This window comes from Nuphar pumila, chromosome 1 (genome assembly GCF_984573655.1).
Source record: "Nuphar pumila chromosome 1, dmNupPumi1.hap1.1, whole genome shotgun sequence".
NCBI lineage: Eukaryota > Viridiplantae > Streptophyta > Magnoliopsida > Nymphaeales > Nymphaeaceae > Nuphar > Nuphar pumila.
Window position 1 is genome coordinate 175,997,719 of NC_143249.1, and position 16,060 is coordinate 176,013,778.

At 34.8% G+C, this 16,060-nt stretch overlaps 1 protein-coding gene across 1 annotated transcript in view; it reads left to right on the forward strand.

Annotated features, from left to right (window-relative positions):
• LOC149851354 (uncharacterized) overlaps positions 1-16,060 on the forward strand; it is an 87,741-nt gene that overhangs the window by 18,610 nt on the left and 53,071 nt on the right. Inside the window, exon 12 of the mRNA XM_090000342.1 lies at positions 15,350-15,529. Within this exon, the coding sequence (XP_089856468.1) occupies positions 15,350-15,529 (180 nt within the window). The remainder of the gene's footprint in view (positions 1-15,349; positions 15,530-16,060) is intronic.

The window sequence follows — 16,060 nt, forward strand, 5'->3', positions numbered from 1 at the left end:
ATGACCTCTGCAACAGATCGTAAGTTTCTACCCTGTCAACCTGATAGTTTGACCCTTAAGTATATTTAGATGTCTAATTGTTAAGATCATTGAGCTCAATTCATCTTTTCTGTGCTGCGGTTTTGGTAACTTCATTTCACAAATTTGCCAATGTGGGTAAGGGGGCTATGGACCAATATTTTTTTTCCCTACAAGCCCAAGGAACTAGCGATTACTTTACCGTCTTGTGTGTTGTACCATTGGATTTTATTAGGACATTTGGAGACCTTAAGAAATTGCAGTGAATGTCAACATATTAAATGCATGATATTTCCTTGGATTTACACATATATTTGCAGTATCCTTATAAAATCTTCAAGAGAAACTGAGAACTGGTAACAGTCTTTCTCGTCATCACTGCGCACATTGTTTGGCCTTTGCTATTCTAGGTATATAGGAGACTCGTGTAGTTTTCATGTTGATATTTTAAGTGCTTGCTTGGATGCATGGCTGTTACCTTCCAATATACAAAAATCAGGATGGCCCTTACTTAAGTGGTTATTGTAATGAAATGGTTCTTAATGCCACTTATGGGCAAGAACACAAGTTCAACAAGGCACTCACAAGAGCACAAGAGCACACTCACAATGTAAAAACTAATATTTTATTTACTTGAAAAATCATCAAGAAGAATGCTTAAAAAGTAGAATGCGGAGATCCCATTATATATACAAAGGAGAACAAGACTAACCGTCAATTCTAGCTACTTTGAAATACAAAAAATAAATAAAATGAGAACAAAAATAAAAATAAAAATACATCTAGCCCTAAGTAGAGTCTATTATAGTTATACATATATACAAATAATATATATATGAAAAAGTACAATATTTAACACTCTCCCTCAAACTCATGGTGTAACAACCAAAAGTTTGCTAAGAGAATGAAATCTAGGAGGAGGAGCCTTAGTAAAGAAATCCACCTATTGATGTTTCGAATTCATGTAAGATAAAGAAATAGTTTTATTCAATAACTCTTAACGGATATAGTGGCAACATATCTTTATATGATTGGTTCTCTTTTGAAATGTATGGTTTTGTCCGCTATGCAAATATCACTCTTGTTATCACAACCCAACTTGAATGGCTTCATCATGCGAACTCTCGTGTCCTCCACTAGTTTTCTCAACCACACAAGCTCCGAAGTGGTAGATGCCATGTCATGATAATAGGGACACTTTTTTGTTGCTTTTTGTATTTTCATGAAATTAAGAAATCTACAAACACACAAAAACCAATAGTTGAGAAGATTATTTGAGTCCCATCCCCAATTAGAGTCGGTATATGCTATATTAAATTTAAAGAAGAGGTAGAGGATGATAAGAGTCCTTTGTTGCTGGAATTCTTAATATATCTTACAATCCATGACGTAGAGGCCTCATTCTCTATGATCTTTCCCAATCAACTTTTCTGACTGACGACCCTGCACGTAACAACCATATGATGAGAAGGTGACTTTACAATCATGGTCTGTGATTTATAAAACAAAAAGTAGGTTTAGGTTTAATTTTGGAATAAATCTAACATTAGGCACACAAAAACCATTGATATTTTCAAAGTTTCCTATCTCTTTAATATTAAGACAAATCCCATTGGCGGTTTAAGTTTTTGAATCACTAACATTCAAAAAAGAAATCAATGTTTGGAGTTATATGAAAAGATGAACCAAAATCTAAAAACTAAAGAGTTATACCCAAAGGAGAAAAACATGAAATAACTGCCCCAATAAGAGATGTAGATCCTTTAATGGTTGGAGGGCTTCTATTTCGATATACATATTGACTCTACTTTCACCTCCCAACTGAGGCTCTTGAAAGGTTCCAACCATAGCTACTTTCTCTAAAGAAGTATGCGGAATTGTTGAAACAAAGTACAAAAGCACATACAAGTCTAATAGTGCACAATATAAGGGTACTAAGGCACAATATAAGCACAAAAGTGCAAGAACACAAGTCCACTATGGGACACTACAAAGAGCCAACAAAGGACAACACAAACAAGTAAAAGAATATATTCTTTATTTAATATGTGCTTGGAAAAGCATCGAGAAATAGGGGGGGGGACACATCTCCTATTTATATACAAACCATAAGGATGGAGGCCATTGGGAGCACCCCATGTAGAGTCGTTAGGGAGCTCCCAATGACTCCATGGATAGAGCTCCTAATGGCAAGGTAAATTATAAAAAATAAAGAATAATAAAAAAGGAAAAAATAATTGTTTCTTATAAACAATTATTATTACATGTGAAAAGACTAAAATGCCCTTATAGGGCAAACTATTACAATATTGAATATATATATATATATATAAATGTATATATATATATACATACATATATATTTTAACACTCTCCCTCAAACTTACAGGGAAATAGCCGAAAGTTTGTTAAGGAGAAAAATAAATCGAGGAGCAGAAAGAGCTTTGGTGAAGAAATCCGCAAGCTGATACTTTGATATAACAAACAACAACGTAATAGTTTCTCTCAAATACTTATTACGCACATAATGAAAATCCATCTCGATATGTTTGTTTCGCTTATGGAAGGTGTGTTGCTCGCAATGTAGATTACATTCTTATTGTCACAATACATCTTCAAAGGTATTGAGATGATTATCCCCATATCACTAAGAAGACTTTTTAGCCACACAAGCTCTATTGTTTTTGTAGCCATTGCATAATATTCATTTTCACTTAAAGATATTTTTTGTTGCTTCTTGCATCTCCATGAAATAAGAGTCACCTAAAAATACACAAAAACTCGTAGTTGAGACTCTATCATTGGGATTTTCACCCCAATCAGCATCAATATAAGCATGTAAATCTAATAAAGAAGATGAGGATAAAAAACCCCCTTTGTTATAGTATTCTTGATGTGTCTAACAATTCTCAAGACAACACTCATGTGCATAGTGGTTGGAGCATGCTGAAACTAGCTGACCGAGTAAACCGCATGATCTATGTATGGTCGAGTGATAGACAAGCGAGCGACCCAATTAGTTGGCAGTAAGGTGTAGGATCTTCAAGCAGAGTCCCATCTTCTAGCCTTAATTTAACATTAATCTCTTTTGGGGTTTCTTTCTTTTTATCATCTGAAATGCCATATAGTACAAATATCAACAAGTTTCATTTGAGAAAGAATGTACCCTCAGGGAGAGTACACAACTTCAATACCTAAGAAATATCTTTAAAAGCCTAAATCAGTTTTTTTTTAAATATTTTTAATATCACTAACTCCATCTTCTAGTGATAATCATATCATTTACATAAAGTAGAAGAATCACAACTTTAGAACATGTACTTTTGACAAAAAAAGCAGTGTCAGTATAGTAAGAATGAAAACCAAGATGAGTCATTACATTACTAAATTTATCATGCCAAACTTTAGGAGCTTGTTTAAGATCATACAAAGCTTTTTTAAGTTTAAGGATTGTAGATTTTTCAATACAAAACCCCGATAGAGGATCCATATAAACCTCCTCATTTAATTCACCATTTAAAAAAGCATTTTTAACATTTAGTTGGTATATGAGCCATTTTTGAATGGATGTAATGACTAAGTATCCTAACACTAATCATTCTAGCTACTGGGGCAAAAGTTTCTTCATAGTCAAATTCATATTCTTGAGATTACCCTTTGTCCACTAACTTAGCTTTATATTTTTGTAGAGTCCTATCACTCTTGGTTTTAACCTTAAAACCCATCTACATCCTATAAATATCTTCCTTATGGGTAATAAAACTATTTTTCATGTTTTAGCTTTTTCAAGTGCTTTCAGTTTTATATTCATTGCTTCAACCCATTGTGGAAGATTTTTGGCTTCATTATAATGCGATGGTTCATGATAGGAATGTAAAGCTATTAGGCATGCACTATAATTTGTTGTCAATGTGTCATAAGATATAAATCTACTTGGTGGGTTGGAGACAATTGAATCTTCTAAGTGAGGTTTCTTCTAAAGACGAATTTTGTGAATTTTTTTCTAAAGCATTTAGAGGATTCTTTTGCTTATGCCAGGTGCATATTTGTATGGGTTTATCAACAATATCATTATTTCTTATAGGTGATTCCGCATATTCATCATTTGAATGCACAATATTATCAACATTTTCATTATCATTCAAGGTATTATCACCGTTATCATTCAGAGAATCATCACAAGAAGTCAACTCTTCTTGTGGCAAGAGGTCAAATAGAAAAATATAATTTATTTCCTTGTTTTTCTTGGTTCTCAAAACCATTTTCATTTTTCAAAAAGGTTAATCTTTAGAAACATATAATTTGTTACTCTTAGAGGCAAAACATCGGTATCCATTTTGGTTTTCTCCATAACCCATGAATACACATTCAATGGTTTTTGGAGACAATTTATTTCTTTTATGTAAGTACAAAACACTTACAAATAAAAATTCACAACTGCTTGAAATTGGGTGTTTTTTTAAATAAATTTTCATAAGGAGGTAAAATTTTTAATGATGATGAGTCCATTCTATTTATCAAATACGTTAATGTTAGAGCTGCCTCAACCCAAAAACTTTTTGGAATATTTTTAAAAATAAGTAGTGTCCTAGTGGTTTCTATAACATGCTTATATTTTCTTTCAGCTAAGCCATTTTGTTATGGAGTTCTAGGACATGACTTTTGGTGACAAATCTCATTTTGTTCTAAATAATTTTGAAACTCATTTGACAAGTATTCACCAGCCGAATAAGATCTAAGAATAAAAATGTTGCTTTGAAATTGATCTTTGACAATCATATAAAAGTTTTTAAAAAAGGAGCACATCAGATTTGAAGTTAAGTAGATCTACACATATCTAGTGAAATCATCGATAAAAGTAACATAATATGAATATCCTTCTTTTGATATGATGAGAGAAGATCTTCAATCATCCGAATGCACTAATTCAAAAAGTCTTTTAGAGACAAAAGTTCTATTAGGAAAATTGATGGATTTCATCTTTCCAAAGATAAAATCTTTGCAAATTAAATATTTTTCATTACAATTTTTTTTGCCAAAAGGTCGAAGATATATATTTTAGTAACTTGGATGTCCAAGTCTTTTATGCCAAGTTTCAATATCCTTATCTTGAACATAATTACAAAAAGAATTTAAAGGAAGATTTAGATAATTCATGAACTAGAGATCTCTTCTCCTATGGTCTTGCCTAATTTGCTTCCCGGATCGGAGATCCTGCACGAAGCAACCCTTAGGTGAGAAAGAGATTTCACATTCATGATCGAAAATTTGAGAAACAAAAAATATTTAAATTTAGTTGTAGAACAACCCTAACTTTTGGTACATAAATTTTTTGAAAAGAATCTAAGGTTCCAATACTTTTAATTTGCAAAGATGTTCCATCGGCAGTGAAAACATAGGTAGTTTTTAAATTAGTGCATAAATCGGATAGACCATTCTCATGAGGTGTCATATGAAATGAGAACATACTTGGAGGAGAAGATGCAATTATCACAACACCCGATGCAGATAGAGATTTGAGTAATTGTTGAAGTGCCTCATATAATTAAGCAAGTGAAAAAAAGTATCTTCCCTTATTTGATTAATCCTTCTTTGGTGTGGATTTCTTAACGGAAGCCACATTGTTCTTTGGAGAGTCATTTAACTTGGGGCAATTAGGTCTTATGTGTCCATTTTTTTTACAATGATGACAAATAACCTTTTTATAGCTACCGCTATAGCTATTTTTCTTCTCAAAGTATGGAGGCTTGTAAGATTTCACATGATTGCCGACTATGCAACACAAACTCTTCTAACAGGGCACCGCACCTGCGTCGCACCCGCACCCAAGCAGGTGTGACACTTGGACACATCTTCCTTTGTGTTAGGTGAAGTCAACCACACTGAGATCCATTTCTATTCAAAACTAGATTCAGTTAACCCTAATCAAGTCCATTTTTATCTATATTATATACATAAATGCACACATACACGTAATGTTAGCTTAAAACTGTTAAAAATTATATGTATATATACCCTCCCCGCATCCCTGCACCCAAGTTTTTTTTAAAGTGCCGCATCCACACTCGTACCCACACCCGCACCTATGTGACATAGATTATCGGGTTTAGGAACGACCAACACTTCATCTTCTCCCTTAATCATACCAAGACGAGTTTCTTCTTGGTATATTTTGACAACGACATCTTCCAAAGGAAGAGGTTTAAATCGATGGAGGAGAGAAGTATTAAATTGTATATATATTTGGATCAAGGTTGGACCAAGTCAACTTTGTTGACTTGGAGCCCAATGGCTGGATTTCCAGGCGTTGGACTAAGGCCCAACGGCTAGAAATTCAGTCATTGGGGTTCAGTCGTTGGGGCTTTGGCCCCTTTTCTCTATACTCTCTATTGGCTCTCCTCTCTTCCCTTTTGTATATAAATAGGGGTCTATCCCCCTTGTAAAGGTATACTTCTTGCGTACTTGTTTCTTGAATAAAAGATTTTATTTTTATCTTTTTGTGTATGCCCTTAGTGGCACTTGTGGTTGTGCTCTTCGTAGCACTTGTGATTGTGTCCTTGTTGAAACTTATGCTTGTGTATTGCACTTGTTGGTGAATGATTTGTTGGTGCTTGAAGGTGTTCAACCCATTTTTACATGTTATCAAAGTTTGGTCCTATTGAAGCCTATTTGAAGATCTTAAAGTGTTGGTGATCTTGCAAGAGTTTGGAGTGATCGTGTGAACCATCAGTGGAGTGCTTGTGTTCCACATATTGCTCTCTCTTTCCTCTTCACTTATGTTCTCTCTCTTTTCTTCTCTTAGCCCTTGTAAAATGGATGACAATGATAATGTCACCATTAAACCCATAAAACTCAATGATTTCAACTATCTAACATGAACTTCTATTACGAAGCACCTTATTTGGGGAAAAGGGTTATGGGGACTAGTAGATGGGTCCGATCCGAAACCTAAACTAGTTCTCACTAAGGTATAAGGTGATAAAGAAGTGCCTCTATCCGAAAATGAAAAAACCGGGGCTATAATCTCTTATGAGAAAAAGTAGAAGGAATGAAGGATGGGACATGCCAAGTTCATGTATTGGCTTATTAGTAGTGTGGATGCAAAAAAATGTTCAAGCCTTGCCAAGTTTGAACTTGCTAACAAGGTTTGTGATTATCTTAAGTGGATGCATTCTCTTAAAGATATTGCACATGTATGCAATGTGAAAGAAAGAGTTCGGACTATGGTCCAAGGGGATAAAACATTAGGGAATACTATAATGATTTATCCGAACTTTGGGAAGAATTGTCTCTTCTAGAGCTAAAGTCGCATTGTCCCGAAGATATAAAATTCTGCCAAAAATAAATAGACGCGGAGTACTTTTACCAATTCATTAACGGTCTAAGACCGGAATTTGAATCTACAAAATCTATTATTCTCCATACAGGAAGTTGTAATGAATCTTCCACGAACGCCCTTGGAATGATCGAACGAAGTGTCTAAAAGACACTTTAAGCAAAGCCCTTAAAAAAGGTAAAATAGGAACAACACACGCATAAATAAATAATTTTATTTATGTAAAAAGGATGAAGTTTACAAGGGGGCTGCACCCCTATTTATACAAGAGCTAATGGGAGAGCTCATAAAGAGCTCTCCCTTCTAGCTGTTGGACTAGTCCGGCTAGAAATCTAGCTGTTGGACTAGTTCCAACAACTAGTATTTGGTTAAGTTCCAAGTGGAACTTAACCAAACTAGATATTATCTAGTTCGATACGAACTAGATAATATTTATTGTACAATAAATTAAAAGAAAATAAAAAATAAAAAATAAAAAATAAAAAATAAAAATAATAAATATATATAATAATAATATATTATTATTATTATATATATCTATATTACATTTTAACACTCTTCCTCAAACTTACGGTACAATGAGCGAAAGTTTGTCTAAGAGGAAGTGAAATCTGGGAGCTGCAAGAGGTTTGGTGAAGAAATCTGCTAGTTGGTACTCAGATGTAACATATGGCAGATCAATGGTGCCGTGTAGGTACTCCTTTCGAACATGGTGACAATCCATCTCTATGTGTTTGGTGCGTTCATGAAAGGTCCGGTTGCTTGCGATGTAGATTGCACTCTTATTGTCACAGAACATGCGCGAGACCTGTGTTGCTTCAGCTCCCATGTCAGCTAACAGTTTTCAGAGCCAAACAACTTCCATTGTAGTGGTTTCCATGACTCTATATTCGGCTTCAGTGGAGGAAAGAGAGACCTGCTGCTTCTTGCACCTCCACGATATGAGAGATTTACCTAAGAACACACAAAAACCAGTGGTTGAGTGCCTATCATTAGGATCACCTCCCCAGTCAGCATCAGTATAAGCAATTAAATCTAAAGATGATGCAAACAAGAAAAGTCCTCGTGAAAGAAAACTCTTTAAATATCTAATAATGCGTAATACTGCTCCCATGTGAACAGAGGTGGGAGCATGTTGAAATTGACTAGCTATGTGGACAACATGTGTAATGTCTGACCGAGTGATAGAAAGGTAGGAAAGAGCTCCAACAAGTTGTCTAAATAAAGTAGGATCTTCAAGTCGTTCTCCATCATCAATTTTCATCTTAACATTAACTACTTTTGGAGTATCTACTTTCTTTTCATCTGAGATGCCAGACCTGCAAACAATGTCAAAAGCAAATTTAGTTTGAGAAATCAAATACCCTCTAGGAGAATAAACCACTTCTATGCCGAGGAAATATCGTAATAGTCCTAGGCCAGACATCTCAAAATGAGTTTTAAGAAGAGTTTTGATATTAACAACTCCCTGTTTGTCACATCCAGTGATGATCATATCATCCACATAAAGAAGAAGGATAATGATACCTGCATCAGATTGCTTAATAAATAAGGCAGTGTCAATCCAACAAGAATGAAAACCAATATTAGTCATAACATGACTAAACCTGTCATACCAGGCTTTTGGTGTCTGTTTAAGATCATAAAGCGCTTTCTCAAGACGAAGAATTTTACCCTTAGGAAGACTAATACCAGGAGGAGTTTCCATGTATACTTCTTCAACAAAGCTCCTATTTAAGAATGCATTTTTAAGGTCCATTTGAAATATAGGTCATTTCTTAATAGAGGCTAAAGCAATTAAAGTTCGAACTGTGGTCATTCGAGCCACAGGAGCAAAGGTTTCCTCGTAATCAATGCCATACTCTTGAGCGTAGCCTTTGACTACAAGACGTGCCTTGTATCTTTCTAGGGTCCCATCACTTTTGGTTTTGACTTTATAGATCCATCGACAACCTATATGTTTCTTTCCAAGAGGTAGGTCTTGGATGAACCAAGTATTGGCTTTTTCTAAAGCATCTAGCTCTAATTTCATAGCTTCAATCCATTCTGCATGATTTTTGGCTTCAAAATATGAGGAAGGTTCAACATAGGATTAAATTAAAGCAAGAACTGCCCTATATGAGGGTGAACAAGATTCATAGGCCACAAACTTTCCGGGGGGTCTAGAGATTCTAGAAGTCCTACGAGGAGAAACTTCAGAAAATCTTTCTAACGCGCATGGAGGGCGTTGCTCTCCAATTCTTCGTCTTGAATACTGAAGACTAACATCTCTACTAGTTTGATCTTCAGTATCAAGATCAAAGCTAGTAGGGCTTTGGTCATTGTCAAAACTACATTCAAAATCCTCTTCATCGGATTTGGAAGTTAAGTCAATTAAAAAGGAATATTTAGTAATATCCTTGTGTTTTTTACTTTCAAAAAAATTCTCATTTTCAAGAAAGGTCACATTCCTTGACACATATAATTTATTATTTTGAACATCGTAACATTTGTACCCTTTTTGGTTTTCGGCATATCCTAAAAAGGCACATGGGATTGCACGAGGGGAGAATTTATGTTTTTGTTTGTAAATACAAAACATTTGCAACCAAATACTCTTAGTCTGGAGCTAAGGTATAAAGTTTTTCAACCGGAGATATGTTTTCTAAAAAAGATGGCATTCGGTTTATGAGATAAGTAGCAGTTAAAGCTGCTTTTGCCCAAAACCCTTTTGGCACTTGGCTTGCTATTAACAAAGTCCGAGTGGTCTCCATAATGTGACGACGTTTGCGTTATGCAAGATCATTCTGTTGCGGGGTATTTGGGCAAGATCGTTGATGAATAATGCCATATAAAATAAGATAATTTTTAAACTCTCTAGACATAAATTCTCCCCCTGAATCAGTGAAAAAAATGGAGACATTACTTTGAAATTTGTTTGTGACCATTTTATGAAATATTTGAAAGTGAGTAAAAACTTCGGATTTATGTTTGAGAAAACAAATCCAAGTATGTCTAGTAAAATCATCTATAAAGATGACATAATATGCAAAACCACCTTTAGAAATCACTGGTGCGGGTCCCCAAACATCCAAATGTATTAACTCAAGTGGTTTTGAAGAGACAAAAGTTCTACTAGAGAAAGGTAATCTTTTCATTTTTCCAGGAATGCAGTCTTTACAAGCAAAATTTTCAGATTCACAAAACTTTCCCAAATTTGGAAAATATTGGATTTTAGACATATGAGGATGGCCAAGTCTTTTGTGCCATAAGTCTGTTTCTAATTTCTAAACATTTAAGCAAAAAACATTCTTGGGTAGCTCCGAAAAATTCATGTAATATAGTCCTCCTTCTCTATGGCCTTCGAAAATGACTCGGTCTTAGCCGTTTCTACATTAAGTAAATATGTTCGTGCATATAAACCACCTCACTATAGAAGACAAAGAAATGACTATGATAGAAGAAAAACTATTTGTCATCATTGTCATGAACCGGGGGACATTAGGCCCTAATATCCTAAACTGAAAGGGGCATATAAGGAGAAGGTTGCATCGGTGAAATTTCCACAAGAGAAAAAAGATATTTCTACATCAGAAGATTCATCCATTGTGAGTTTATCTTTGGCTCAATTAGTGAAAGTGCTTCAACCTCTTCTTAAAGGAGCATCTTTTTTAACTACGGTTGTTGTTTTATCTTACTCCGATCCTGGTAAAATTCCTTAGCTTCTTGATTTTGGTGCACCTTTTTATATGACCCCAAACAAAGATATTTTATTCGAATATCATAGCAACTTAAGTATGTCAAATGTTTTCACAGCTGATGGCATATCTCTTCAAATGGAAGGAATAGGGAATTTTGAAAAAAATATTCTAAAATCAAAAAACTTTTTTATTCCAAAAGTTTGTTACATTCCTAAACTAAGGTTAAATATTTTATTTGTTTCTCAATTTTTTTATTGTGGTTGTAATATTTCCTTTTCTTCAAATGAATGTTTGATACAAGGTCGCTTGTTAGGAAAGCTGATTGGGCAAGGCCATAGAGAAGGGGGACTCTACTATATGGATTTTTTGAAAATAACAAAAAATGTTTTTTGTTGTAATATCCAAAAAATGGATTCAAATAGATGACATAGAAGATTAGGACATCCAAATGTGTCCAAAATTCAGTATTTTTTAAATTTGAATTTTTTTGTAATCTTAATGATTTCTTTTGCGAAGATTCTTCTTGGAAAAATGAAGAGATTGCCATTCAATGATATAACTTTTATTTCATCTAGACCACTTAAGAGGTTGTCATAATATCGGAGAATCAATTTGGTTTTATGCCTGGAAGATCAACTATGGAAGCTATACATCTTCTTAGACAACTTATTGAAAGATATAGAGAGAGGAACAAAGATTTGCATATGGTTTTTATTGATTTAGAGAAGGCATACGATAGAGTACCTAGGGACGTTCTCTGGTGGACAATGATGAAGAAAGGTGTTTCTCTCAAGTACATTAGTATAATTAAAGATATGTATGAAGGAGTAGTAACCAATGTCCGCACTTGTGGAGGGGTGACAACCAATTTCCCGATAACGGTTGGGTTACATCAAGGATCTGCTTTAAGCCCTTTCCTATTTGCAATAGTGATGGATGAGCTTACGAGATCAATTCAAGAAAATGTACCGTGGTGTATGTTGTTTGCTGATGATATTGTTTTGATTGATGAGTCTAGAGCTGGGGTTAATGCTAAGTTAGAATTATGGAGACAGACATTGGAAGCTAGAGGTTTTAAGTTGAGTAAGAGTAAGACTGAATATATGGAATGTCGGTTTAGTAAGCAACGAAGTAGTGATGGGAGTGTAGTGAAGCTTGGTGAGCAAGATATACCGGTGAATGATTATTTCAAATATTTGGGATCCATCATTCAAAAGTATGGAGAAATTGATGGAGATGTAAATCATAGGATAAAGGTTGGGTGGATGAAATGAAAAAGTGCTACTGGAGTGCTGTGCGATCGTAGAATGCCATTGCGGTTGAAGGGAAAGTTTTATAGGACGACTATTAGACCCACTTTACTATATGGTACGGAATGTTGGGCTGCCAAGAGACATCATATTCAAAAAATGAGTGTAGCTGAGATGCGGATGCTTAGATGGATGTGTGGAAATACAATAAAAGATAAGATTCGGAACGAAGAGATACGTAAGAAGGTAGGTGTTGCACCCATTGAAAATAAGATGCGAGAGAATCGTTTACGGTGGTTTGGACATATTCGGCGAAGGCCTAATGATGCTCCAGTTAGAAGGTTGGAGAAATGGGAAAATATATTAGTTAAAAGAGGTCGGGGTAGGCCTAGGAAGACTTGGATGGAGATGATAGGAAAGGATATGAATGCTTTGAACCTCACCGAGGACATGGCGTTGGATAGAAATGATTGGAGGAAAAGGATTCATGTGGAAGACCCAAAATGAATTTCTTTTTTGGTTCATATCGCTGACCCCAATTGTTTTGGGATGAAGGCGTAGTTGTTGTTGTTGTTGTTGTTGTAGACCACTTAAGCTTGTACATTCAGATGTTTAGGATTCAACACTTGTTTTATTTAAAGGTGAATATGTTTATTATGTTATCTTTATGGAGGATTTTACTAGACATACTTGGATATACTTAAGCATAAATCATAAGTCTTTTTCCATTTTCAAAAATTTTATAAATTAGTCACACAAATTTCAAAATAAAATTTCTATATCGACTGATTCAGGGCGATAATTTTTATCAAGAGTTTAAAAATTATCTAAAACTTCATGGCATTATACACCAAAGATTATGTCTTCACACACCACAACCAAATGGTTTAGCCGAAAGAAAACATAGGCACTTCATTGAAACTTCAAAAACCTTATTGCAAAGTCATGTGCCAAATTTTTTTTGGGCATAAGTTCTTCTAACTTTTGTCTATCTTATAAACAAAATGCCATCTTCTTTACAAAATATTTCTTATATTGAAAAGCTTGTTAAATCTCTCCTGATTATGCTAGATTACGAGTCTTTGGTTGCAAATGTTTTGTATTAACCAACAAAAATGACAAACTTTCACCTAGAGCCATTCCGTATGCCTTCTTTGGCTATGCTGATAACCAAAAAAGATACCAATGTTATGATCCTAAAAATGGAAAATTATATATTTCTAAGAACGTTAATAAAAAATTATATATAAGAAGAAGAAGAATATGCAGAATTGTTGGAACAAAATGCAAAAGCACGTACAAGTCTAATAGTGGACAATATAAGGGCACAAAGGTACAATATAAGCACAAAAGTGCAAGTCCACTATGGGACACTACAAAGAGCCAACAAAGGGCAACACAAACAAGTAAAAAAATATATTCTTTATTGAATATGTGCTTGGAAAAGCATTGAGAAATAAGGAAAAACACATCCTCTATTTATATACAAATCACAAGGAGGGAGGCCATTGGGAGCTCCCCACATAGTCATTGGGGAGCTCCCAGCGGTCATATTTATGACCGTTGGGGCCCCAACGACTCTATGGATAGAGCTCCCAATGGCAAGGTAAATTACAAAAGAGAAGAAGTAAAGAATAATAAAAAAAGATAAATGTTTTTAATAAACAATTATTACTACATATGAAAAGACTTAAATGCCCCTATAGGGCAAATTATTACAGCACTGAATATATATATATATATATATATTTTAACACTTTCTCCACTTTCTTGTCTTCTTTCTTCTTCAATTTGGGGCAATATGGCTTAATGTGCTCTGGTTCATTGCAATGATGGTACACAATTTTTTTTTCCCTCATACTCAATGTTGTGTTTGAAGTGAGGGGCGCTTGTAAGCAATGTGAGGTAGGCTTAACATGGTAAGTTCATCCCAAAGTTGGGAGAAAGTTCCATAGTACTCTCTAATAGTCATATTCTTTTGTTGCATGTTCCGAACTTTATTATGATGACATGTGGGCAATGTCCTTCAATGAATACATCCTCTTGAGAAAGTACCAAGCATTATTGGCATATTCAAATTTAGCTGGATTTTAACATACGGAGATGTCCACACCATTGATGACCAATATCATAACTTTGGTGTGACCCATTTTCCACTCCTTCCACTTCTCGTAATCTGCAATAGCTTTTGCCTTCTCGTCTCCTTGAAGGTTCATTGTCTTCTCATTCTCATTTTTTGTGAGAATTAATTGAAGCTCCTTTTTCGGAGCCATCAACTAATCCCTACAAATCTCTTTCATATATATTCATAGAGTTAGACCACACCATATAATTGGAGGACTTGAGGTTGTAAGGAAGAAAGTTGACAACTTCCTGTCCTCCATAGCTATGACAGAGAAGAGGAAGAGAATGAAGGAGTAAGGAAGAAAGAAGAAGGATGAGATGAATGTGATGCTCCAAGCAACGGTTCTTGAACACCTCAAGCTGACTTGAACACCAACACCATGTGGACTCTTCCACGAACAATCTTCAAAAACTAGGAGTAAATTCTCGTGCACACGAACCACCAACTCAAGATCCCACGATCACAAGAGCCCGAGGCTCTGATACCATGTAATGAAATGGTTTTCAATAGCAAAGAGCACAAATACGAGTTATGGGTAATAACACAAGTGCAACAAAGCACTCACAAGGGCACAAGAGCACACTCACAGTGTAAACAATAATATTTTGCTAACTTGAAAAAGCATTAAGCATAATGCTTAAAAGGTAGAATGTGGAGGTCCATTATATATACAAAGGAGAACAAAGACTAGCCGTTAGAGTCTAACGGCTAGTCAATCTTAGCTACTTTGAAATACAAAAGATAATAAAAAATATAAAATGAGAACAAAAAGAAAATGAAAATTACATCCAGCCCTAATTACAGCCTACTATATATATATATATATGAAAAAATACAATATTTAATAGTTGGTGCTTTCATCTGCATTATTTTCTGATTCCAGCATTTTTTGGTATCAAGTAAATCATGAGATAATTAGATATGTTGCTTGCTGTTGCAGTTGGATCCAGAGCTTGAATTTGACAGGGAGGTTTACCCGCTAGGGCTTCTTCTAAGTGCAGCAGTTGTAGTGGGTGTCACCCAGAGAATGTCATTTTCTGCATGCACAGAATTTCCTTGCTTTGAGCCTGCTCCTCAAGCACAAACAATATTGCATTGTTTGCTGCGGCACCTTCTCCAGGTATCATTATGTTTTCCCCATTCATATTTACTTTCATAGAGTACTAATTTCTTCTTTTTCTTTTTCTTTTTCTTTCCCCTTTTTCCTGATACAGAGTGATTCTCTGTGTCCTATAAAACAGTGATAAGTAGAAAATAAGTGCAAATTCCAATTGTTTTTTTTTGGATTCTTTGAGTATGGGTTCACTTATAATGCTCAAGTTACAACTTAATAGTTTATTAGCAGGGAAAATTTGTATAGAAATTTAATAATGTACTCATAATCAGTTATAGAAGCCTGCTATTAACATGTCACAGGCATGCAGTGCCATAAAAACTAGGACCTCTACTCCACTGGTACGAATATGTTTTAGTCTGTGGATGTGGTATTGACACTCTGTTATTATGTACTTGAAATATGCCTAGCTCGAATCTTGGAAGCGATCACAGATTGGATTTCCCTCCCAGTAGAGGACCATTTTTCCCTCTGCATCAATGCCAACAATTGGGGGAAATCTCTTAGGTACTAATTTTATTGATAGCATGTCTGAAA